This window comes from Indicator indicator, chromosome 21 (assembly GCF_027791375.1).
Source record: "Indicator indicator isolate 239-I01 chromosome 21, UM_Iind_1.1, whole genome shotgun sequence".
Taxonomy (NCBI): Eukaryota; Metazoa; Chordata; class Aves; order Piciformes; family Indicatoridae; genus Indicator; species Indicator indicator.
Window position 1 is genome coordinate 9,282,172 of NC_072030.1, and position 27,313 is coordinate 9,309,484.

The following is a 27,313-nucleotide window of genomic DNA, read 5'->3' on the forward strand; positions in this document are numbered from 1 at the left end:
AGCCTTTAGCAATAAAGATTTAATTCTTTAAGACAATTCTATTCCTCATTTGTTTGCAAGTCATAATCGCAGCGAGAACTTCACCTTTTGTAATAGCAAAATTACATGCTTATATTCTTCTCTTTTTAATTAAACCATTCAAAACCAAACCAAGATCATTCTCGCTGGACTTTCTACTATGGAGAAGAAAGGCTGTTGTACATGTTGAGCACAGTATCCTATTATTAATCAAGCAACAATGCTTCCCCTTTTATAATCAAGTAAGAAACAATTTGTGCTCATAATTCCTCTTTCCTTTTTAGTGCTAGAAAATAGCTGCTGACAGTAATTCTTTCTCTCTAGCTGGTCCAGGACAGCTTCCCATAAGAAAAAAAAAAAAAGTGTTACCTTTTGTTTAGAGCACGGTAAGAATGAGACATGTGCTAGACAGTGCACAGAAGATATATTCAGAGGAGTCAGTTCAGTGCAGTTCCAGCTGCACTGAAAGTAGGAACAAAACAGGGTTAGCTATCCTCAAAGAGATGGCTGAATGTGGTATTTCATATTCTCCTATGCATCTTCAAAATTGGTAGCAAACTGTCACCAGTGCAACAAAAATCAAGACTGGTATGTATTAGTATCTTGCCTCAGAAAGAGTCGTGCTTAAAGCAGTCTGTTGACTTAGCAGTGCCTGTATAGCCAGAAGATTCTGGCTGTATGCAAAGGTGAGAAGACTCTGAAGACAATTTCCTCCCAACAGATTTGTGGAAAAAAGCCAGAGGGAATACCACATTGCAAGAGATCTTAAACTACAACCTCCTTTCTTCTGCAGTAAGTTCTCCACTACCAGCTCTGTGACCTAAATCAGAAGTCACTTACACACTGGAAAACAGGTCCTAAGACAGAACGTTCTAGACTATGTCTGTTACTGAAGGTATTGTGTGACTAGCAAACTGCACCTTTGACTGAAGGCCAGTGATCTGAGATCTGAAAACCAGGGAGGACCCATGATATTCCTCAACACATTCAAGACTGCTTTGGCTGTTGCAGTTAGTGTATACTATTTGCACAGCTTTAAAGAGAAGCAAGAAAGCAGACTGACCTGCTACTAACTTTGAAGGGTTTGAAAGCATTTAAAGAGTCAGGGAGTCTATACTTTAAGGAACCTTTTTTTTCTTTCTTTTTTTTTTTTTTAATCAACTCTATGCTCACAGCAAACTCTATACCATCCTTTTCTACTGTATGCTGATACGCAAGGAGAGCAAAATGCTAAGCTGCAGCAGAGCTCAACAGGAAATGCCCTTTCACAGAGCCATGCAACTTGCTAGTGGATGCATAATAGAAATTAGAAATAAAATGCCTCTATATAATAAAATGTACTATTGCACTTATAGCTCCCTGTATTTTATTCTGGAATAGATTACTGCTATAAATAATGAAATTTAGTAGCTGCAAGCCAACCACCTACTTCAAAAAGCAAAGAATGCTGCCAAGAGAGAATGATGGCAAAAATCTTTCCACCACCACACTTTAAAAATCAACTGTTAGAAAATATGGATTAAGCTAAAACACAGCTCTCTAATTACAGCAACACATCACTTTTTATATAACCTTAATCCCTTCATTGACCCTCCTAATAAAAGAGAAGAAAAAAGAAAAGTTGCCCCCCACTCTTTGTTAAAGCAGGGGAGAGAAGCAAAAGCATCCTGTCCCCTGGTCTTCCCTGCTGATTGGCCTTTTGAGTATCATGCATTTCAAGCCTTTTCAAGTTACAACCTCCTCTTACAAGCCGCCTGACTATGGAAAGCTCAAATAATGCACTTACTACTCATAACAGATGTCTGCAAACTTCTTTTATTTTACACTTACCAAAAATACTTCTCTCCAGCCAGATGTTTGATCTGAAAACCCACTTTATCTTGAGCTAGCTCTTACCTGTAGGAAACAGATTTTGCTACATACAGCACCACACCAAAACCTTCAGCTCTTTCATAAACAAGATACACTAGTAATATGATGGAGAGGGTTATTACAGTGGAGATGTATTTGAGGCAGAAGTTTCTAGATCCCATAGCAAGTTCTATACATTGTTTTTCTTGCCTATTGTTAAAAAATAGTTATTCTCATGCTTGCCAGTGCTTCGTTTGCTTCACCTTGCAATATCAGTTCTCTAACTATATTCATTTCCACACACTTTCTCATAGTTTCCTAAGTGAAGCAGTGTGATGACAAGTGTACATACTTCATCTATCCACTGCTTCCTTGTGATTCTGAAAGAGGTGAGAACCTGGATCATGATTCTCTTGATAAAAGATTAATTTCCTACAAGGGCCACAAATTTTCCTGAAGTTCATGTTTTCAAAGCTATCTAGCTTCCATTCTTGGACTGTCACAAATCTTCCACCTAAGTGACTATATTATCAAGAAGAATGAGTTAAGATTCAGTTTTGCTCTAATCCAATGATCCCTCTGGCTGCTCTTCCACTCTGAATGCTACCAAATGTGTATGTTTTAGGTACGACCATGTACAGAAACTCAATACCAAACTGAGCTACAAAAAAAGAGACGACCATGTACAGAAACTCAATACCAAACTGAGTTACAAAAAAGAGACATCTCAACTGTTCCACATTCTGCTTTGTCTGCTATGGTTACCAACAGCCCATAAACACATGAGAAAAAAAACCACACAGTGAGAACAGCTAATGTTCACAGCAAACCCGAAATAGCTGCATGGGAAACTTAACTTCCAGTTGGTACTTGAAGTGAACTATCTGCAGTGACAACCCAGACCTTCTAAAAACAAAGTTTAGGCTATACAATCTATTAAAAACCAGTAGCGATCAACACAATGCAGATCTACACAACCTTCTCTTAACAAGTGCTTAACACAGGACTTAATGACTAGTCAAACAAGGTGATTGTAAAATTTTTTTTGGACTGGTACAAAATACCAATTTCTTTCAGAACCGCAAGGAGAAATTAGATTCACTTTAGCCCACAATACAGCAACTTTTCATTATCGTTCCTGAACACATTATATGAAAGGACTTCAAAAACCATGTGCTTAGGATAAAATAATGTTAAGACTACTTCCTCAAAACAGATTCCTTTGTCAAACTGAACATTTTCAGGTTTTCTGCTTATACTTTTCAAGGGGCCAAATAAATCACTCAAAGGAAATAAACAGGAATAGTTTATTGTGGCACTGGCACCTTTACCTTTATCAAGTAAAATGGAGTTCTCTAAATTATTTTTTTTACCAATTTAAATATTTCAACTACATCTGCATCATGACTTTATAAAACTTCTTTAATATCTGCATCTTTTCAACCCATTTAACAGAAAAACAAAAGAACAAACTCTTGGAAACATAAGGAGTTGCATCAAGGCAAATGTATTCTCTAATAGAAAGTAAGATAAACCTCCCTACTAACCTTTATTCAGAATGAGGAAAAAGAAATATCCACAGCTCTTTGCTCCATTTGGCAGGATTTCAAGATCTGTCTATGCATGTATAAGCACAGAACACAACAGTTTTAGCCACACTGGAACCAACTAAACAGAGAATTACACTCCACAGTTTCTACACGCATTCCATCTTGATGTGCTGATTATAATACAGGGATTCTGTTCTTCATCTACAGAAGTTTCAATTTAAGAATACACTGTAAGGCAACTTAGAGAAACATCCATTAACTGCTAATAGAATCACAGGAAGGTCTCACAACAGTCTACTAAAATATGAAGGTTTTAAATCACGGTTTTCAAATATAAAAAACAAAATTTTCCCTATAACTGAATCCTATTTACATGAACATTTTAAAAAGATGGTCTGTAATTTAGATCTAATCACTGTCATCTGAGCCACCTTCAGACCCCTCATCATTGGATCCTTCTGGTTCAGATTCATTACCAGATCCTCTTCCAGAACCCTCGTTGTCAGATCCTCTCTCAGAATCTCTGTCTGAGTCAGCACTGTGAGAAGCTGGGCGAGATTCATTTTCTGAACCACCAGAACGACTTCTCCCCGACTGTACAGACTCATTGTCAGATTGCTCCGACTCTGACCGCCTCCTCTTCCTAGCTGACCTGTCACTGTCGGAATCCTCCTCAGACTGGTGGACCATGGACCTCCTTGGACTACCGGCCTCGCTACCAGATTTGTTTCTGTTATCAGAATCACTATCAGAAACAATGTGTTTACTGTGCTGCTGTTCTCCTTCATCTGAATCACTGTTGCTGTTCCTTGTATGTCTGTAGGGAAAAGAAAAAACCCTCAGTATTAGCAGATACCATCCTTAGCTTAAAAATGAGACACCAGGATCTGAGTAATGCTATCATCATCTGAATGGGAAGAATGAGTGGAATTAATTTGCACTGAAAAGCAATGTTCTGGGTACAATGAAAAGCTTCTCACTATCTTCACATTACTTCACTATTAACACTGCAGTTTCTCTTAAAGCCATACATCAAAACTTTAGTACGTTAATTAATGTTCTTACCCATCATCGGCAATTTTGAGTTTATCCTCATCAGAAGAATCATCACTTGATGAAATGATGGCTTTTGATTTGATCTTTCCTTTCATTGAAGGAGGCAGACGTTCCGGTTTGGGCTTAAAGAGAGAAAACAAAGGGTTGTTTGTTAGTATGACTGGTTAAAGCATAGCATCCAAACGCAGAGACACATTCAGAAAACCAGACATGCTCCAGAAAATTTTTCCGTTTCCCATTATTTAATCCTAAACGGCTTCAGAAATATCCTTTTAATCTTTGAAGCAATAGGGGAAAAAAGGATAAAAACAAGCTCAAAGGCAGTTCGCTATAGGAGAAATGTTAATAAATGTTTTTTGACTAGAGTAACACTGAACTCTTGACTGCATATTTAGAAAGTGATGCTGTTATTCAGGGTTTGACTTACAGCCTTCTTTTTCTCTGCTTTGGGTGGACGTCGTTTCTTAGGCCTTGGACCATTTTCATGTTCTTCATCATCAGTCCCCTCCTCTGCCTTCTGAGGCCTTCAATAGAAACATATTTTATATGATGTAAAGCGTTAACACCACAGAAAACCCCAATAAACTTAACAGAGGCAAAATTACCAGTTTCAAGAATGTGCAGTTTATCAAGTGTTGCTCATAATTCTTCTGTAGAGTGGCTGTCTTAGAATGTGGATGTATAAATAAAAATCAATCATGTGACCTCCTGACTGGTTCATTTTTTCAAACTGTTATGCTTGAGAATATACTTAAAAGCCATACTATCTCTCAGGGAAGCCTAACACTAAAGTATCAGTTACCTCCTCCTCTTCTTCTTCTTTCTCTCAGCCTCCTCTTCTTCCCCATCTTGTTCACTGCCACTGCCCTTCCTCTTCTTTTTCTTTCTAGACACAGGCAGATCTTCATCACTCTCATCGTTGACAAATTCATCAAACTCCCCTGCTCCTTTTTTGGACCGCTGTAATAAATAAAAGCCCCACAATATAGTCTTTTATTCATACTTCAGTTGAAAAGCTACCAGAACACAATTCAAAATAGAAACTTTATCTGAACGTGTTTTTGAAGACATGAAAATACAGATCATCTTGCGCTATGTTTCCCTTAATCTTTAGAGTGATATAATTTAGAAACTGATTTGAAATTTTTATATAATAAAATAGTTGATTTAAACAATTGAATAGAATAGATTTTGGTGATGCCACTGTCCTTACATTAGCTTCCAATTTTTATATTTCAGTATTAATACCTCTGCAATTTCACTCAGTGAAGGCCAGCATATTTAAAGTAAAAACCTTTGCTGCTGCAAGAGACCATACCTCAAAAAGGGGAAAAAGAAAGTAATCAAAAAGAAATATTAAAAAAATTCTGTTCTACCCTGCCTCCACCACCACCACGTTTTTTCTCCTTTGATCCTTCTACTTCACCAGTGAACATCAGAATATTCTTTGTTTTCTCCACATATTGTGCTCTTTGTTCCAGAAGTTTCTTCTGTTCTTCTTTTTCTCTTAGGCGCTTCTCTTCCTGAAACAGAGAAAACTAACCATTAGTACTGTATTGGCAGCATTGCAGTGATTGTAATTGCAGGCATATAAATTATTTGCTGACAAGAAATGGGAAAGTTGACTTTTAACAGTCTACCTCATAGCAGAAGGTCCATGTGACCGAAAAAAAAAAAAATTTTCTACAAGCCTGTGCTAGAGTAGAAAAAGTCCAAAAGAACTGTTACACCAAGTGCTTCCTCATCCAGCTTGTCAATACAGAAATTTCATCAGACCCTCACCAATTTTATTATATATATATATATATTAAAAAAAAAAAATCTGTTTCTCAGGCTACAGGGAAAAGTGAGTATCACCTGTTAGATACAAAATTTTCTGCTACTACTTATTGTGGTAAGGAAATAGCTACTAGACATTAGCATGCATATATATTACAAACAGCACTAAACATCAGTAACACCAGGTACCACCACAGAGCAACAGGAGCAGATATATTGGCAGTATGTACACATCTCAAAAATAGTTTTCTGAAAATATTACACACAGAATGTAACAGAATAAAACCTGTTCTTTAAGTAGTTTTTGGCGAAGCAGCTCCTTTTCTTGCTCTTGCTTTGCACGCAGCTCCCTCTCTTCTTCATCCTGCTTGCGAGCCCGAGCCACATGATACTGGGCTTGACTCAGTAAGTCAGAACATTGCCTGTAACATGCAATATTCTCAAGTAAAGGAAGGTGGCAGACATACTACAAGAAACAGCATTATAAAGGGCATAGATCACAACACTACGTTCGCATCACCAACAAAGTAAAAAAAGCTATTTGAAACAGTACCACTGAAGAGTGGCACAGATTTGAATAAACTAAAGCACTTTCTAATAAGCAGATTTATCTTGCAATATACAATTTTAGAACATTTAACTTCAGACTTAAAATTTAGCCAATTCATTTAAAACTAAAATCTCCCCATGAACATAAAAGGAATCATCCCAACTAGCTTGGACAGCTTCAGAAATATGGTAAGAACTTGTATTTAATCACATGACACTAGCAAATCTAAACAGAAAGGTAGTTAAAAAAAAAAATACAGCTGTGGAAGAGTTAAGGTTGCACAAACTGTTCAAGTCTCATGAAACATTAAAGGTGCTTTTAATACTCCCTTAGCCAGTGTTAGTAACATTTCTTTGAATATTCAGATTAAAATTTTCTTTTCTGTAAAAAGTCCTTTACATGTTACCTATTTAAGATGTACCATGCACAATGGTCAACTGATGTCATTTGTATGTGACTATGAAAATCTTACAATGTGCAACAAATGAAGTGCAGAGCACACCTAAAAAACAAGCTTACAAGTAAACTGATTTGAACAGGCTTTTGTGCAAATTCATCACCCTGAGGAAAAGCTAAAGCAGACTAGACTCTGCAAAACAAATTTTCCATGTTTTGATGACTAACCCATGGACTACCTCAAGAGACCTCCATGACAGGAAACCTGTTGTTAGATTATGTTTAAAGACCAAAACAGTGAGAGCTAGAGATATTTAAATAAATATCACTACACTCTCATCGATGGAAAATTTACCATTTAGAATCAAGACAAAAACAAGACAAAAATATTCCACTGGGTAATGTGAATGAAGAAGGGAGTTCTTTGTGGGTTTGGTTTTCTTTTTCCCTTTTTTTTTTTTTTTTTTTTTTTTTTACCTGGCTTCTGTAGCAGCAAGTGCCAAGTCAAATCTCATCTTATCACCTACTTTACTCAAGTAACTGAAGTACCTGGAGGAAAACAATAACAACAAAAAAATGTTTGCTTTAAAACAAAGCATTTACTCCTGGAGAACAATCCTATAAAACTCAACAAATGAGGAAATCTCACTATTTTTCTCTCTGTGCAGTCCTTTATAATACACAGTTTAAAAATACATTCAGAGTTCTCCAAGTATACAAGATTCTAAAACCACTCTGGAATGGAATAAAAATCCAGAAAAACTCTAAAGAGAGCTTTAAGATTTCATTTACTGGCTCCTACCAATAAACACACTGCTGAACCTAGTGGATTTATTCCTTATCTGCCACAGCTAAAGTGCTTGAAACCAGCATAAGAAGAGGAAGGAAAACTTATTGTTTAAAAATCCTTCCAGAGGAAGGTTCCTTGAACCTAGCTGACAGGTCCTTGTGAATACAAGCCTTCAAGTAGATTGGCAAACGACGATGATAGCTGTCTTCAAAAGTTTCTCCATTTCATTTAACGGAAAACCCACTTTCTAACTTTCAAGGTTGCCACAGTTTCTTCCCACATTCCATCAGAGATGTTTTAAATGAAGTGTTTTTCTGCTAGACTGAACTCAGATCCTTGTACATATGAAGAAAATCCTTGCTCATTTTTTTCATTATAGGAAATATTTTCTAAAATGTGAGAGACATCTGAATTTTTAGTTTATGGGTACGAATCCAGGCTTTCATGCAACTGTCAAGACAATAAATAACAAGCTTCTATCTGAATTCAAGTTAGAATTTGTGTTTGAACGTTTAGTTTATGTGAAGCGCTAAAATTGTGAAATGCTTTCCTCTACAACAAGCTTGCTTTAGTTGACAGAATTACTGAAAGGCAGCATCTATCATCAACAAAAGAGCAGAAGAATGAATGCATGAAGCACACACTGGCTACACCAGCAATACTTAGGAGCAGAATATATGGCTGAAATCTTTGAACAGAAAGATAGTGATGGTTTGATTAATTACACTTTTCTGGCCAGAATTGGTTTATCTTTTTTTAAAAAATGAGAACTAATGGATCTCAAGTGCATTTAAGAAATTGCCTGGCTCTTATGCTGCAAGAGTACTTTGGCTTTACTTGCCAACAAGAGGGCAACATTAGTTTTCAAGAACTACCAGCCATTATACTAGGTTTATACAATGCAAATAGATTTGCTTGTGAGCCTTATAGGTTGTTTCAAAACATATAGCTGAAAAGAAGTATTACATTCATAAAACAATTTTCAACTTTTTGTTTTCTACTGTGCTCTTCCAGGAAGAAGTACATCTTGGTGAGAGTAAGACAAAAGCCTTTGTGAAATACATACTGGCCACCTGGCCAATTAAATTTGGCTGTGGAACAAAGTGTGAATACATGGATTTGCCAGGCACAAGCTTTGAAACTCTAGAATTACATACAGCGTTTCATAGGAGATGATTGCTCTTCTAACCAGATTTTTGACTTAATACCACAAATTTTCTGTAAGGAAATAAAAAAACAGATTAAAATAAAATCATCTGTACCTGTGGGCTAGCTCCAGTTCCTTCACAGCATTAAGTACCTCCTTTAGATTGCTTTTTTCATCTTTCAGGACAGAGGTAGCCAGTCTTTGTAGCACTAAAGCCACATTAAACATAAGGACTGTATCACTTGGTGCTACATGCCTGGCCTGTAAGGAAAAAGCATTTTGGTAAGATTTACTGCAACATGCTATAGAAGTATACTGATGTGACATGCAGGGAATAAGAAATGTTATTTCTGTCCAAAACATGCATCAACTTCTTGATCTTATATTTGTACCTTTAACAAAGTTTGCTTGCATTCCTGTAATTTGCCACATTTGAAGAGTGCACGGGCCAAATATAACAATACTTCTGTATTTTGATGCTTATAGAACTTTCTGAGGCAATTTTCATACTGAAATGAAGAAAAAAGAAAAGAAAGCAAAAAAACAGTCAAATTAAGAGGTGACCATGGTTAGTCACATAGGTTAGCCAAATCCAGTAAATGTTTCTATTCCTAAAAATCATTATTAGTAATATGCCTTCTGATTTTTAAAGAAGTGTGTCACACTACAATGATGCCTCCTATTCACTGATCAGAAAATTACTACTCCTACTCTATAGCAAGTACTTGATTTTTCTGGAAACTGACAATGGCCCAGGAGGGTCTGTAGGTCTTAGAACACAATAAAATACTTTGCAAGTACCATCTGTTGTACCTAAGTCTAACAAACACAACTAATTTTAAGAGTCATTTTAATAATTCCTATCCACGGTTATTGGGAGGGGGAATCTACTTTCTTTATTAATTCAAGACTTTGTATAAATTAAAACATATTTAATGTAGTAATTCCATATATCTGATGCGATTAATTTTTTTTTTTTTAATTCCACTTTTCAGATAACTCAATGTCAAATTTATTCTGTCCAACTAGCTAGGTAACTTGGCATGCCAAGGGGTCTCTAGTTGCACTGAAGTGTATAAGAACACTTATTACTATAGATTTTGAGTCCAGAATTAAAGCTTCTTTTACGACATGTATCTTTTTCAGTGATGAGTGCCTTTTGATTGGCATACTCTTTTCTCAAGCAATACTACAAAATACATAAAAATCTTTATTTCCAGCACGAACACAGAAGCTGTCCTCAACTGCAACGCCTGAAGTCACTACTCTTGGATCACTGTCATGAGCGCTCAATTTTCCCTCAGCTTTAGAATAAAAGATTTTATATTTAGCTTAAGCCTGCCTTGGATTTGTACACTTTATGATAGAGAACTCACTAGAATAATTGTTGTGAGTGCAGTAAGCACTTAAATTCAATTTGTCGCCCTCCAAGTCTAATATTATGTATTTCACACTGTGGCTTGTACTGAATGCATAGCAGAAACCAGGTAACAAACATCTCAGTAAAACTAACACACTTCTAACACCTGTGCTTAAATATATTGGCAAATGAGTACAATATTTTTCTGACAAATCAAAAGGTGAAAACGACACCAGTTTCCCAGTGTACTTTACTGCTTAAATAATTACTAAAATTAGGGTTTTATTAGGTATTTGTCAATAAAAACAGACAAGGCGTTAAAAAGACAACAGACCCCATTCAAACACAATATAATGAATGTGATCATGTAACCAGAGCTTTTTAACAACAGTTCACTGGAGAATAATTATTACTGAGGTCCTGATAAAGTAAGAAAGGCTCAGGATTTATCCTTACAACCATCACAATAAACATCAGGATAAATTAGGTATTTTTGAGCCTCAATGTGGACTCAACCTTAATGAAGCAAGTTTGTTCTGAGTTGCTGTCCTGTCAAACATACACCTATTTTTTTTTTCTTTTTAATCTTATTCATATGCTTTTGATCAACTAATTTAATCACTTACTTTGAATAGACTGATACATGGAAGTTAACTTGTTTAAGCAGGTTGACTAACTGGATAATCCCAACAGTTTCATCCAACATGAACTATCTTGTGATGTTAACTGTGGTGAACACAATCATGGCAGTAAGCTTTTCTGACAGCTCTGACTCATTTATGTAACCATTTGAAAAAAACAAGCATAGGAAGTGTTGCTCTTAAAAAAAAAATCTCTCACCAGCAAATTGTATTTACTTACTTCAGTAACATCTGAATGTGAATCACCTAACTTTGCTGGCTGAAACCCCTGACTCAAAACAAAATCCAAGAACAAAATTAGGCTTTAACTCTGCTACCAAAAAATTAAGTGTAAAGGTTGGTGCTTTATTACCCATATCTGGCAGTCTGTTTTGAAATCTAGATTTGAAAGCCAACAGTATGCTACAGACAGACCTGCAACTTCTTAAAATATTATTAAAAAATTTTCACAACTGCTATGACAGCAGAGAAACATCCCAAAGTTATCTAACCCAACACATTATGAGATTCAATTTAGAGATGTTACCATCTGCACAGCACTGATGTACTGTTTCTGTTCTACGTAGATATGTGCCAAATTCAGCCACACATCACTGATATCTGCTGTTGCCTCTCTCACTTGGGCAAAAACATCACGAGCTTCACGGAAATATCCTTTATGCGCCAAGACAGCTCCTAAGGGGAAAGTCACATGTACAGTGTAAGCTTCCCGGTTCAAGTGCTATGTACTCTTCCCAAACAAAACAGAGTATTGCCTGAAAAAAGTTCCTCACTAAAAGTTAAGTGACATAGCCAACATATGAAAACTAATTTTTTTCTGTGCTCCACTACACAGCATTCAGGCCCTGCAAAACCAATTCTATATTAAAAGCATGAAAGATAAAAGTATCATCACCTATGAAACAAAAGTAGTGTCTAATACTCACCTATGCCATTAGCAGCATACAAGTTCTTTGGATCATTTCTGAGTACTTGCTTGTAGATCGCTAATGCACGGTCTTGATGGCGCTTCTCCTGCAAGAAGAAGTACCCCAGTGGATTATTCATTTCTGTAATTGGGTATTAAAACACCTACCTGGAAGTTTTATGGACTGTAAGATGCCAAACAGGCATCAAGAAAAGGCTCTAAGTAGCTAGGAGCATAAAAAAACCCCAAAACACTAAAAACCACACACAGAGCAGACAGACGCCCATTACCTTTTCTCTGTCTCTTGTGGGTTGATGTAGAGTCTGCAACCAGACATTGCCAAGAGCCAGCATGGAATAAGTATCATTTTGTGTGGATGGTTGTTTCAATATTCTTTCGAATTTCTTCTGTCCTGGACCCCACTCTTGTTTAGCCAAATGAAGATTGCCAATCAGGGACCAAGCATCTGGATGGTCCTAAACAGAAATTCACTGTAAGTTTCAAGAGCATAATTTTCCCTTTTCAGGTATAGAATGCTATTTTTCTTAAATGGAATCTTGTATTTTATAAAACCAACAAACAGAGAGAAGATTATAGTAGTTCCCTCTTCTTCCCCTAGTAAACAAACAAAGTAAAAACATAAGCAAAGGAAAATGAAATTAAGTTAGCATTTCAAACGTTTTAATTTTAAATACTTAAAAGGGTTACAAACCTGATTTATTTGAAGTGCTTCTTTAAACCAATCGGAAGCCTCATAAAAATTTCCTTTATCCCTAGCCATAGCTCCCAAGCGCAAGTAGCCTAAAAATAAAAGCAGAAAATAAATTAAAAATCAGGAAACAGGCTTAAGACATCTCAAACAAGATAAATGTTTGCCATACATAAATTTCAAAAGCAATCTCTTGATCTGCAAAGGACAGCAGACATTAAGACACCTTTCATTCTCTATTCACAATAAGACCCCACATGAAGAGGAATATCAATCCACATTAGTGGTACAGAAATTGCAGATTTCTAACAGTTAGTATGCAAATATTCGTATTTGGTTGCATAAATTAAAGATGATTGAAAAACCTCTAAGAAAGAAGGACATATCAGTTACATAATTTTCCTCCCTCTACTTTTAACAGCTCTCCCATCTCCACAAGCTTTGGAAAGAATTATCAGCTAGCAGATGACAGTAGAAAACAAGCAGGAAAAAGGCTATAGATAGATTAGGCTGGGGCATATGTGTGCTGCAGCTTGCTGAGCAAGGGCTACCACCTTACTGTTGCAGCAAATATCACAGCTCAGCTACTTCAGAGCAAGAGGAATAGCACTGTGATACGAAACACAACGCAACCAAACCAAACGCAACGCAACCAAACCACAACCAAGAAAAACAAAGCAGCATGTGCAGCAGAAGCTGTGCTAATGCTCTTAACAGCTCTTCTTCCCTTGAGGAAGGCCAAGGTCCAAGTGATTCTCCCAAAGGGTCTCTACTTCTACCCACATAGGTAAAGTTGCAGAGTCCAGGCATATCAAGTGGATGGCCTTGATTGCACCCAAGTGCTGAGGTGCTAAGGCCTTGATGTGGGCAGGGAGCAGGCAAGCAAAGGCATGCAAGTCTAGATAAGATAATTTTGCTAGATTTGAGTGCAGTATGTTTTGCAAATAATTAGATGGCTTAAAGCTGGAGACTGGACTATAAGGAAAGGAAAATAGCAGGTCAGTAAGCACTACTACTAACAGAAGCGAAGACAGATAAAAAGTAGACTAGAAGACACTAAATGGGAAGATTTTTGGTATTGTAAGGAGGACTGTGGAACCAAAGTACCAAATGTTTCTTACAATCAACGTAATTAGGATGCTCTCTTAAAATGTTTTTATACAGCTTTTCCGCTTCATGAAATTCACACATCGCCTCATATAGTCTGGCAAGGTTATAGGACGTTGTTACAGAGATAGCATTGTAATAATGCTCATCGTGTTCAGCTTCTGCTTTTGCACGATCCAGTGATGCCAAAAAATATTTCTGAAGTATAAAAAGAAAAAAGGAATAAAGAACTCCAGAATACACTTAAAGGAAAACTTCAGGGTGATCAAGAAACTCAGCTGAGCAATTACATACCTTGGCTTCTCCTAAGTTTCCCAGTCTGAAGTGCAGAGCACCCACATTATTCAAAATCTCTGGCGGGACATCAGCCTGTACTTTCTCTTGCAGAATGCGTGTGGCAGTACCATAGGCTGACAGTGCACCCTTTACAAAGGAAAAGAAAGTGGATGAAAGAAGCCAGAGAACGAGTTCTACGTGCTCTTACGAAAAGCACACGCATAATTCAGCAAGTGTATACCAATAATACCTGAATATCAGTCTGTTCTAGAATTTGGGCTAACTCAATCCATGCCTCTACATCATCAGGATATTGTTCTGTGACTTTCTTCAGATGTCCCTGAAAAACAACACAAAATTATGCCTCTTTGTGGACACACTAGGAAGATATACCATACTGCAAAAGAAAACATCCTAAACATCTCTGCAATTTGGTTACTAAGAAAGTGCCTTCATTTCCTTTCTTCTTTATTTTATTTCTGTATGATATAATACCTGCTTAAAGTCTTAGAGAAGCAGAAACTATTACACCAACACGAGAAGCTAGAAAGTGAAGTCTAACATTTTTTGCATTTATTTACCCAGAATTCAATTTTAAAAAACCTTTCATTTAAAAAAAGAAAATAAAAAAACAAAGAAAAAAAAACCTAACACTGTTCTTCCACATAAGCAAATACAAGTATTTTCTGGAAATCACTAGTTAATTTGCTGTCTTCTGCAAATCACTAGCTAACTTAGCGTCTTCAGAGAATTTTAACATACATGGGAAGAATTCTGCCCTTTTCATAGTACCAAATACAAATACGAAGTTCAAGCTGTTCTAAATTCCCAGACTGTTTTAGGCAGTCATGCAGGGGGCTCCTGAAGTAGGAGTCTCAGTTCTATCTAGAGGTTATGACTCTTCACAATTAGGAGGATCTCTCATGACAGCCGATACTAAATACTCTACACCTACAACCAACTAACCCTGCGTTTTATGCAACTTAAGGTACAGGCTGATTTCAAGTCTGATTTTCAAGTTTTGCACTTGTATGTACAAGTATGATGCTAGCAGAAGCAAAACTGACCTTTGCAATATCCCGTTTCTCCTGGTCTTCTGAAGCCGCATAAAGAGATCCAAGGATTTTCATAGTCTCATAATTGTTAGGATAAGCTTTCAAAACTTTTTCAAAGCATTGTGATGCATTCTCTTTGTCCCCTCGATAAATGTACATTTGACCCAATCCAAAAAACGGAAGTACAAAAGAAGATGAGGCAAACTGAGTGGCCTGGTAATAATACTGGAAAGCCTGATCATAATCTTCCTAATTAAAAAAAAAAAAAATAAACAACAGGTAGCATTTTTACAGGTTATCCTTGTGTGAATGTTTGTAACACATTTTTAAGTACAGTCTCAAAGGAGGCTTTTAAAAAAATGCCCTACCTGTACATGAAAAGATCTAGCCAGTTGATAACAACTCTCTGCTTGCATTGCTTCAACCTCTGTATTATGGAAAGCATGAAGTGCCAAGTGTTGCACTTTACCATAGTCCTGGAATAAAATAAAGAAAAAAAAAGCATACCTCTTTTTCTTGGTTTTCTTCAGAAAAGTTTGTATGAAAATTAAGTCAAAAAACTATGCTTGTCCATCTAGATTAATAGTTCCGTATTAGGCACCACCTAGCCTGATAAAATGAGAATGAATCTAACACTACAGGCTCCAAACTCTGCTATTCAGAGGTTATCAAGTATTTAACTGTAAAATTCCACTGTGTTCTTACCTTCTTGAAGAAGAAGTGATTAGCCAAGTGATTCAACACCATAGGATTACTGGGATCAATTGTATAAGCTCTAGAGAGTAGTTGAACACCATTCTTGATGGAATCAGCCTAAATGAAATATTGACAGATATCAATAGTTGTATCTTATTAACATCTTCAAAACTATTCTTCCTTCTAGGCCACTGATGGGCTCATAGCAAAAAAAAGTACATTCAGCCACTAGCTTTTCTCCCTGCAGCACACAGATGGAAAACAGGAAATGAAGCCACCACATAGACGTAAAAAAGCAGAGCAAGACTTTCTAGGAAAAAAAAAAAAAAAAAACAAACACCACAAAACTTAAGTCTTGCTATTGTGCTATTGTAACATTTCATACTCACACTCCGATAACCATTCCCCCACTGATAACTTCCTTAGCCAGGATTAACCATCTCAGATGATGTTGATCCAACGAGTGTATGTATTTTTATACTGATACAACATCTAAAGAGGCAGCATCACGACTTGATTATAGTTTCACCAGCCTCTTTGTTTTACCGTGTGGCATGCGTGCCAAGATAGCTTGGATACAACTTTAACACTTATTTAAAAGCTTGTGTTCCTTAAAGCCCAGGAGTAATCGGCCAGGACTGTATCTTTTCCCTTGCCCTAACATCATTCAGTAAGACACAGACTTAAAATGATTAAACAACAAAAGTTACAATGCCTTTTAAAAACTGGACTACTTTTCAAAGGATAAAAAGTTTGCTTTTTTAGTAAGAAAGTAAACTGAATATGCATTCTTCTTAAGCCAGACCCACCTCTTTATTATTGAGTTCCAGAACAGCCAGTCCAACCAAAGCTCCTACGCATTTTGAATTTAGCTCCAGAGCCCTGCTGAAAGCTAAGCGAGCTTTTTCCAACTTGTTCAGTTTCACGAAGCAGTGGCCCATACCTAATCGAACCTCAGCTAGAAAACAAGATGAAACCATTCAGAATCCCAAAATTTCAACTTGATGACTTTTCTCACATTCTGCACATCAATTAAAATGAGTGCAGAATTTTTATTATTTCTTTAAAACCTGTAAATCCACCTAATAATTTGCTGTTTTTAAAGGCAGCCTCTCACAGATGGCAGCAAAATTAACTTTAATGGATTAGTAAGATTTTATTTCTTCATACACCACAGAACGTGGGCCTCTATCTCCAAAAGACTCTGATACTAAAATTACTCCTATGAAAATGTATTAAAAATAATAGAGAAAGCCATTAAAAAATTGCCAGTTGAAAAGGCTGGAAATTTCTGAGGCAAGATAAGTTCACCTGAAACTAGCAGGCCTTCAGAAAACATAGATGACTAATTTAGGTAGACATTTCTCCTCAAATGATCAACTGATTCACAGCCAACAAGTTGTTCATCATTCCTAACGTCCATGACCATGTACAGACAAACTAAAACAGAGAATTCACATCATATTGCCACTTCACACTGCCTGTGAACCAAGAACACCATAGTCTTTATATAAAGCAATTTCAAATCCCCCTCTACGAAAAAGGGGAGTGAATGAAGGTGTCTACTTAAAAGAAAAGCTTGCATTCCTTAATCCACTTTCACAGGAAAACTCGCATCACATACTATAGGTAGTGTTAATAATGAAACAGTGAAAAGTAAAGTACTAATACACCATTTACATTTCAAGAGCTCACAGGTTCTGGTACGCTCTTGAATAGCTCCCCTCCTCCCAAAACAATTTTCAACTCTTACATGCAACTTCTCATTTTCTAATAGCTCTTTAAAAGGTAACAATTAGAAAAAAATGAAAAGTATTTTCCTAAACACCATCTCCTTCTTTACCTGTTAAGGAACACTTAGAAGTCAACAAACACCTGAATTCTTCTATAATGAAGGCAAAAAAGTCCCTAAGCATTTGAATTCGGAAGACTTTAGTTAGTTTGCAAGCAGACCAAGTACTTTCACTAGCAAATTCTTTCTGTCTTACCTGGGCAACCTGGATTGGTACGCAATGCTTTCTTGTAGTAGGCCAGGGCTCCTCTATAATCTTTCTTGTTGAAAGAAATGCATGCTTTACCTGTTTCAGATAAAAGAGAAATATAAGCAAAGCAAGTTGTAAATCAGAAGCTCTTCAGTAACCTTGTGCTGTGCTGATTTTCAAAAGCTACAGTTTAAAACTAAGAAAAAAAAACAGAAAACCACAACTTACTATTCTTAATGATGTCAAATACATATTTAAAAAAAAATTCAAACATGGGAACACATTACATTTATTTTCATGGTTTTCTGTAGAAACTTAGTTCTTTCTTGGTCCAATTGTTAGGAAATAATTAAAATACAAGTATTACACCTTGCTGACTTCTCACTGCTAGTATTTCCACATTTGACAGAGCATACAACTTCACTGCCATCATAAGGAATTAATAGTAGTTGGGGTGGATATATCCCCGTAGGTCTCAGAAGATGCTAGCTAGCCTTATACTTTTTACAAGCTCTTCCACTTAAGTATACTTCCTAGGTTTAAAATAATCTCTGCCACATGTTTCTGGTGAAAAGTGCACACTTCTTTAACATGCTCTTTCTCTCTACTCACACATGCACCCCTTCTTAAGCATGTGTTTTATCCTAAAACTCAAATGGAGAAACCAGCTTTTTATACAAATACGCACAAACTCATACCAAGAAGGGCAGGAATATTATTTGGAGACTGGTTGAGCACAAAGTGGAATTGTGCATCAGCTTGATCCATCTTATCACCTTCAAGCAGACAAAAGCAGGCTCTTCCCAACAAGTGATTCTGGATAAGGAGAAAAAAAAAAAAAGTGATACTTTCTACAATATATTTCTCTCACATCAGAAAAAAATACAACAAAAAGGGTCTTCATCACCTTCTTCTAAAGTTTGAGTATTATCGAGCAAGAGTAACAACCAATCCTTTCTTCCCAATCCCCAAAAGCTCCCATAGTTCTACCACATGCAACAAATTAGAGATAACTAACTATTCCTGGTGGCACTGCAAAGATTTCAAATTCAAATTTTGCTTAGGTGCTTTATGCTAACAGACTTTAAAGCCTGAGCACTTTCTATCTTCTCTTTAGAGAATAAATACTTGTTTTCTTTACAATAAATAATTTACAAATACAGATTTTAAAGCAGATTTTGGATTTACCTGATCATACATGATAATTTTGTCAGCCATAGTATACAGCAAAGTAGCTTGAGTAATGAGCTCCTTCTTGTTATCTTTGTTCTTCTCCTTTCGAGCCTGCTGTACATAGTATGCTGCCAGTGTATCCAGACATGTCATCTGATCTTTTTCATGGTCTCTGTAGTCCAAGTTACCATCTATGCGTGCAGCTTCCAACAGTTTCACAAAGTCTTCTGTTTTTCCTTGTTTGTAGTATTCCAGCTACAAAACACAGTTTTAACTGACAATTCCAGGAAGTAACATAGGTTGATGCTTTAGGTGTTACAGAGATTTTTTTTCCAGAACGTGGGATAAATTGGACATAAATCTAGGGATAATCAGACAAAGGCATTCTGATATCACCAAATATTTTTTGTCCTCATCCCAACTTAGTATTTTTACATTAAAACAAGAGTCTTACAGCTATTTATAAGTGAAAAAAATCAACTGTTTCCCTCTGAACTTCGACTTTTCACACATTTCACCATACTTTCTATAATCTAGAAACTACCCCCCTTCTTTTATGATGTACATAACCAGAAAAACTACAGATTGAGAAGAAACAAAACACATTAGAATCAAGTCTCAAGCAACATTGCCTCATGAAAAAAATATTAAATTAAAATCTTAATATGCATACGTCAAAAAATATCCAGCCTTGAATTGGTGTTTGAATAACCTCATAAGTGCCTGCTGGGAATTCAGTTATCCCTGGTCATAAAAGCAAGGATGTGGAAATTATTATTTAATTATCTGAATATTATATTTAATTATCCAAGTATAATATTTAAATACAAAACCTGTATATATACTAACCGCTAAGGCAATCCATATGTGCAGTTGCGTGTGTTCCTGTTTCAGTATACTTATAACTTCATCACCCTCAGGTAACTGATCAAAGTCAAGCTCAATAACCTAGAACCAAACAATACAGATCTTATTTTAACAAAGCATCAACTACATTATCTGTCACTGAGGTCAAAGGAAGCTGGACATTTTGGCACATAAAGCATAAATAATAATTTGTGTTTCAGTAAGGTTATGGACAAAGAAAGGGGTAATAATGTATCATATTCTTTATAAAAGTGATGGCCTCACAAATATCTGAGAAAAGATTTGAGATACTAGTCAGGGAAAATAAACAGAGGTGCTAACTCAGCCCAAGAAAATAAAAAGATGATAGAGGTGGCAAACACTATAAAGAACGGACTAAATTTCTGAATAATAACAACTGTAATCATCATGAGCAAATGACATCAACAACATTTTGTCACACAAGCATTATTTTGAAGTACTGTTCTCCCAAGTTGATATATGCTTCTGATATGGAAAATGAGGAAAAGAAACAGATATTCCCAAAGTGGGATGTTTGCAAACACAATTTAAACTGCCTGTTAGTTCATCTGCTACTCAATCAAACTGCCTTTAGTATTAGTCATTTGTGTTACAATTTAATTTTACAGCAAGGAAGAGTTTTCACACCCAGGTTTGTATCCTGACTGCTCTAATTCTGGGGAGTGTCAGCAATGTGGTTTATATGGGCTTATAGTTTTGACTATGTAAAATTTCAGGATACCAACAAAAATATTGCCGCTATTATTGTTATTCTTAGTTTGTCTTGCACAATAACTTCTGTATGACAGATGATGTTTTCAAGTTTGGGCAACCCTCAACTACAATCTGAAATAGTTATTAATAAGAAATAGGTATTACCAACGCAGCAAATAAATACAGAAGTAAAAAAAGGCAGTAAAAGATTTATTTTGTAACATCCTTTGTAACTCAGAACTTCAGAATCCAAGTAGTCTTAAGCATAACTTAAACAGCAGTACCAAGATCAACTATTCATGTTGACATCTCAGAGAGATAAAAAGCCCTGCATCACATAACCTAGAGGGCAAAGCACCTTTATGAGAGTAAAAAACTCAATGGCAGTCATGTGGAAACTTGCTAAGAGTATGGATACATATATTCAGAAAAAAACCCTAACATTCTTCAACTTATAGGCAGTATGGTTTAATAGCTTCTTCAGCTATGATATAATTTAGTATTTGCTATGGAATAATTTAATTTTGTAATACCCTGTAACTTTAATGTTAACTTTAACGTTAACTGTATAACGTCCTATAAATTTCCAAATACTGCTCTTAGATAATTTTTACCTTGGCTTGTGACAGTCAATATTATATTAAGAAAAGTTAAATACACTTCTAAACCCACCCTGCAGTAATGTTACAGAGTGAACCACCTGCCCTACCTGTATATATGCTGAGTTAGGAACATGCCTGCTGTTCCTAAATCAGTGTAGTCAGAAAAATCACTGTCTAAAGAACTAAGGCGAGAATTTAGCTGGCCGAGGCCACCGCACACAAGCACGAATTGAAGATAAGATTCAGTTCCCAGCAGAGTCTTCACTCCTGAAGGTTGTATATGCCTGAAGCACATATTGTGGGAGAAGAGGCTTCACAGACGTGTGACATCGAAGCACTCCACACACACCGCCTGATCCTTCCCAGCGGCTCTCCTTCACCAGCCAGCCACTAGGCAAGGACAAGCCGCTACGGCTAGCAGAAAGCAGACATCGTTCACCAAGTGGCACCTGCTAAGACACGCTCGGGTTTCTTTCCGCAAAGCAATACACCTGTGACCCTAACAGCCTACTGCACTCAGCAAAGGGAGCGACATCTCCCCTAGAGCCCGGGACTGAACCACCAGAAGAAAAGACAAACGCCCGCGCCTCCGCGCGCATCAGCGCACCCCCCTCCCCAGGATCAGGCCGCGCCGCCGCCTCCCAGTCCCCGACTCGCCTCATCGGTGTCCCGGAGAGGAATCTCAATAGACCCCCGCGACATGATGGCGACAACGCTGTCCGGAAAGCCGCCGAACAGCACACTACAACCTCGGCGACACTTCCCCTCACAAACACCGACTGACCCGGACGTGCTCGGGCAAAGGGCGAGGGGCGGGCTGGCTCCGCACCCGGACAGAAACCAGCCAATCCCAACGGCGCGCCAGCCTTGAGGACTGCCTCGCACCCGTGCGTGGTAAGGGACAAACAGGGAGGTGGAGTACGTGCGTGAGGGACTGTTGCTGAGGCAACGGCAGCCTCGCGGGCGCCTCTCGGCGAGCAGCGCGGGAACGGAGGGCTGGGATCTGGGCGCGAGCCACGAGCCGCCGGGCCACTATCCCTGTATGCGACGGAGCTCCGCGTTGAGCCGTTGGGTATTGCATTGTGTGACCTCCTGTGAGACATTTACCTTGCGATGAATTTCCAGTGTGTTGCCATTTTGCATTCTATCTCATTTTTAAATAATTGGTTTTACAAAAGCTTCCATTTAAACAGAACCAAAGTTTTAAAAAGAAAAAAAAATTTAGGATGAATACTACAGTGATTATTCTTTGGCAAAGCTTTCTTCTGGCACTTCTGATACCATGCTCAACACACAGATCAAAATTACCTAAATTTTTACCAGAGACTAGCAGCTAACTCAAGAATATGATGATCTAATATCTCTGTCATACTCTAATCTTTTGGATAAAATTGTTTTTTCCTAAAAGTTTTGGTTTTTTTTTACTTGTAGTATGATATGATTTAATACTGACATTTTTCATAAAGTGTTTACAGTAAAATCTTTTCATAATAAAAGTTGTGTTCTGAAAATTGAAGGTAAGAAAAGATTACAGAATAGGTAATCAATGTCTTCTACTATAATCGCACTTTTGAAAAGTAATAGAGGGACTACATCTATTTAAAATATTTCCTCCTTGCTTAGTATCATTGTTAATTCTGAAAGCTGTGCATGCTCTCTAAAACCCAAGTTTTTACAGAAGGAAGGGAAAGCATATTTATATAAGCCAGTATGTGAGTGTAGAAGTCAGCTCCAAAAATAACAATGAACACTTGTGTGAAAATTCTCAGGAAGGATGAGTCTTGAGAATCAGCCTGAAGATAAAGAAGGTTTTCGGGATATATATCAACAAATCTTTCTCTGTTTCCTGGGGGTGGCTGGTTGTTTTCAATGTTCTTTCGTTGATGTGATTTATAATATAAACTTTATACACTGACTTCTATACATAGAAATTAAATTTTAAAAGTAATTAATTTTCATGTCTCTAACATCCATGGTCTCCTCTCTGATAATTTACTTTTCTTGTGTCTCACTTATTTCTTTTTTCTTCTACAGAACCCTTTCCACTTTTGTTTAGGCACTTAAAGTGACAATGTATAAACAGATTTATACCTTTTGGGGGCAGCACTCTCTCCTGCCAGATGAGATCTGAAAGATCTGTTCAGTAGTCTGTGTCTGCACCAATCTATTTAAAAAAAAATTAGTTACTTAGTTATATGCATGCATATCTATATATATATGAATCTGTTTTGCAGCACACAGAATTCTTCTGAAAACTTAAAGCCCATTTCTAATGTACTTGAAAACATGGAGAGCAAAATCCCACACCTGCATGGGGACAAGTTTGAATGTCATGAATGTTGCTGAAACTGGGTATGAGTCATATTTTAATTCATAAATGCTTTGGAATTCCTGCCTTTCTAGGTACTCTCAATATGTAGAGTTTGTGATGTAAACAGGACACCCAAATTTGGAAATTTAAGTTCTTTGCTGACTTTTGAAACCTGTCTTTTACCTTTTTTTCTGAGTAAATATGTAAAGCTGTTAAAAGCATATCCCTCAACCTTTTAAGATCGATTTATTTTATAAGGAATGTCAAATAAATAAATATTTATAATTTGAAATAAAGTGTGTGTACACACACACAGATAAGTATTTTTTCTTCCTTACACACATGCATACATTATCTTTAATGTCCAACATACTTTATAGTATACTGTAGAATACATTGTGTGTACATTTAATATAAAAAAACTCTAAGTAGCCTAGCTCTTCTGTCTGTCCACATGTCCATGAATATAGATTTCATGGGTATTTCCTTTGACCTTAATAGAAACACTGCTAGAATACATAGATACAGGTTGAACAGTATTTACTCCTAACCACAGTATTAATTGTCAGAGATGTTGGGGCTTTATTAAGGTTTTTTTATTATTTTTTACTAATGTATTTTCATATAACTTTGTGCCGTCCTCCCTCCACCCCCATCTCTAGTGCTTCATTAACATCTCTTTTTTTACTTTTTAAGTCATTTATTTTTGTTTGCCACGCTAATAATCTTAGGTCCTGGGGGGAAAAATACAATCTTTGTACAGACAAAAAACCCAATAATTTTATTTTTCCCTCTCAAGATGGAAACTATTATTCTACTGAATCTAATTACTAGTTGTAAATTAGGTATCTTTTCTGCAGCTGATTTAATCCCAAGAGGAAAAAATGAACTTTTAAAACTTGACCTTAATGCCAGTGATTCTGTAGAATGTCTTAACATGCATCTTACTATTAGTAATGGAAAACATTTTATTTTTTATCATATTGCATTTTTTGATTAAAACCATAAATCAGATTGCTTTAAAACTCCAGTAGTAGCATAATGTGTATCTAGCTACTTACTCATTTAAGAAATACCTGTTCTACTGCTAACACTTCTTGTGTTTATTTCCATGTCTGTCTTAGAAGACTAGGGGCATTTTGTTCAGCTATTTGAGAAGAAATGTGAATAGATGGCTTGCTCCTATCAGCATGTTACTTAAGTTTACTATTACCTTGATCTATGCAATTACAGACATTGATTCCTAACTTGACTAGGCCTATGCCTAGCTGTCTTCTTGAATTAAAGCCTCAGATTGAAAGAGGAACAGTTACTGTCATCAGCCAGTAGTAAATGTTCTTTTAAGATGTGAAGATGTATTCTAGGCACTGGTTCACTAGTGTGGCAGTTTAGGTTAAACTGGGACAACTAGACCATTTGGAACCTATTTCCACATACTGCTCTTATTGTCTTGCTCAACTTCTAAAGCCAAGTGACAAGTGGATAATACTGGTGTGGGAGCAGTGGCGAATATCCATTTAAAAGTAATGTAGCTGAACAAGTACTTTTCAACTATAACTTTCCAGAAGCAGGTAAGAGCACTTAGAAAGAAAAATGGTATAGAGTCATCAGCTTCCAGGCATCCCTTTCCCCTTCTGAAGGCATCTTTTAAAATCAGTATTGTCTGATATGTCAGGATGGTTATACTGCTTGATACTGGATTTCATATTCTCAATTCTCTAAGGGCCCTTCCAACCTGAACCATTCTGTGAATGTATGAATACATGTTGTTAATGCAGTTTAGTCTGCAGTTCACCAGTAGCAGTAGCATGCACCAGGGTACTGAATTGCAAACTGCCTGGCAATTCTTGAGTTTGCACATTAATCAAACAATATCAGTCATCCTCAAAGTGAGTAAGATGGAGCAGTGTGAATGCACTCTCTCTCAGTGAGCTGCATACAGATGTCTGCCTGGAGTTCAGAACTGATTTAATTTCCCAGAGGACAGTACTGGTACTGTTATTGTCTTGTAGTCCTCTGCTGCCGGAATTGCCATCCATGATGCAGTATGTTTATAAATAAAACTGTGTTTCTATCTGCAATTTCAGCCTGGGATGCAGAGTCAAGTTGTATTCTTTCTGGCTTCCACATCACCACTAATAAAGTTGCTGTTGAAACTTAGTCAAGAATTCTGTTGATTCAGAGGCCTGTAAAGAAACTCCCAGAACTATGTTGCCTCTGTAAGTATAAGTTTATTTATATCAGTCAAGTTACTGTGCATGCTGCATGCAGATCAGATCATTTTAAATGAAGAAAGATGCAATTCCTTTTGGATGTTATCTCATGGGGTAAAGAGGGGCTTCCATTTGCACCTCAGCAGATTATTCTGCAATTTCCAGGTGTATGTATGGTAATTTATAATGTGTTTCTAAGAGAAACACTTTTAAGTAGTTAATAACTAAATATTGTTCAGGCATAAATCCTTATTGGCCATTGAGACTGTAGGAATATAAAAGAAAAAACAAACTCATGCACAAATTCAACAATAACATTTTTGCAACGAGGCAAAACACTCCTGCAGAACACTCCTGTGACTGGGCATTGCTATAAACATAGGAGAAATGAGTAATTTTTCTTAGAAATAAAGTAGACTGAAAATCTTGAAGGGATAACTTCCATGTCTTTTTGCAAAGCTTTAGAGCACATTGAATACAATTTCACTTTCATATAACTGAGAAACTAAAATAGCCAGTCATGATCCTGACAAGTGTTTAGACAAGCTTGTTGTTTGTTTCACATATGTCCGTTTTATTTGTGTCTTTAATGCGTTTTTGCTGCCTGTCTAAGTAGGACCTGCCAAGAGGTAGTGACCATGAATTACACCAAAATCCTTTCCCCATTAGAGATTCTATGTTTACTGTGTTCTGTTCTCCTTATAGGTTACTATGAAGTATCCAAATCCTTTATGGCATGAGGTAGGAAAGACTTACTTTTACATTGAATATATGTACACTTTCCAAACTGACCTGCTAAAGGTATGGATCAGTTATGTTCTCTGCCATAAACCTAGAGATTCAGCCTGCTGTACTGATTTTAATGTTAGAGAAGAACATTCTTCAGTTTTTTCCTTCCTATTCATGTGACATCCTCACAATTTTTACACGCGAATAATCAAGCAGTATAAACATCAGCAGAGGGCACTATTGAGGTGTAAATGTAATCATAATAAACTGACATAAAAAAGAAGTGTACCTTGTGTTTTCAGTTTTCCTGAAAGAATAACAGAATAATTTATGGAGAAAATGGTCTCTGAAGGTCGTTATGTAGGTCCCCATCTCAGACAAATTCAGCAAGATACAATCAAAATGGGCATGATAACGTGTCTACATTGTTCTTTAAGAACCTGCAGTCTGATACTTCTCTCCAAATCACTTTTATATCCAGTTGTAAGACTGGATGCAAAGCACATCCAGTACTGAAGTGTAGTCATTTTGTCAAATAATACTTAAAACAACAAAACAAAAACAAAACCATTTTTGTTTACATCAGGAAATAGTGTTTTTTAACAATTGCTCTTACATGTTCTCAGTGACTTGAATAGGAAATCATCTTAAAAAAAAAAAAAAAAAAGTTCTATGAATGTCTTGTCTGTTACTTCTGCAAGGCAAGGTTGACCAGAATGATTACATCTGTGTAGCTTCTGTTGAAACAATGTGTTATTGTTGATTGGTTGTTTTTTAAGTATAGTTTCTGTGACATTTCCACTCAATGGTAAGATTTTTTTTTCTACACCTGTG

The 27,313-nt window shown here is 36.6% G+C and overlaps 1 protein-coding gene across 2 annotated transcripts; it reads right to left on the reverse strand.

Moving 5' to 3' along the window:
* Positions 1-3,123: 3,123 nt before the first annotated feature.
* Positions 3,124-21,928, reverse strand: CTR9 (CTR9 homolog, Paf1/RNA polymerase II complex component). 2 transcript variants are annotated; one of them, XM_054390330.1, is made up of 25 exons: positions 21,884-21,928; positions 19,893-19,991; positions 19,059-19,298; positions 18,569-18,686; positions 17,877-17,966; positions 16,698-16,846; positions 15,898-16,005; positions 15,561-15,668; positions 15,205-15,441; positions 14,388-14,477; positions 14,156-14,284; positions 13,876-14,059; positions 12,758-12,846; positions 12,336-12,521; positions 12,065-12,152; positions 11,665-11,813; positions 9,530-9,646; positions 9,253-9,398; positions 7,678-7,749; positions 6,541-6,676; positions 5,852-5,998; positions 5,278-5,435; positions 4,903-4,999; positions 4,485-4,597; positions 3,124-4,236 (listed from the first exon to the last, which is right to left on the reverse strand). In XM_054390330.1, the coding sequence occupies exons 1-25, from the start codon at positions 21,926-21,928 to the stop codon at positions 3,828-3,830; spliced, it is 3,504 nt and encodes a 1,167-aa protein (XP_054246305.1). In that variant the 3' UTR covers positions 3,124-3,827. The 2 variants fall into 2 exon arrangements, with proteins under 2 accessions (XP_054246305.1, XP_054246306.1); XM_054390331.1 differs by lacking the exon at positions 7,678-7,749.
* Between the last annotated feature and the right edge of the window lie 5,385 nt (positions 21,929-27,313).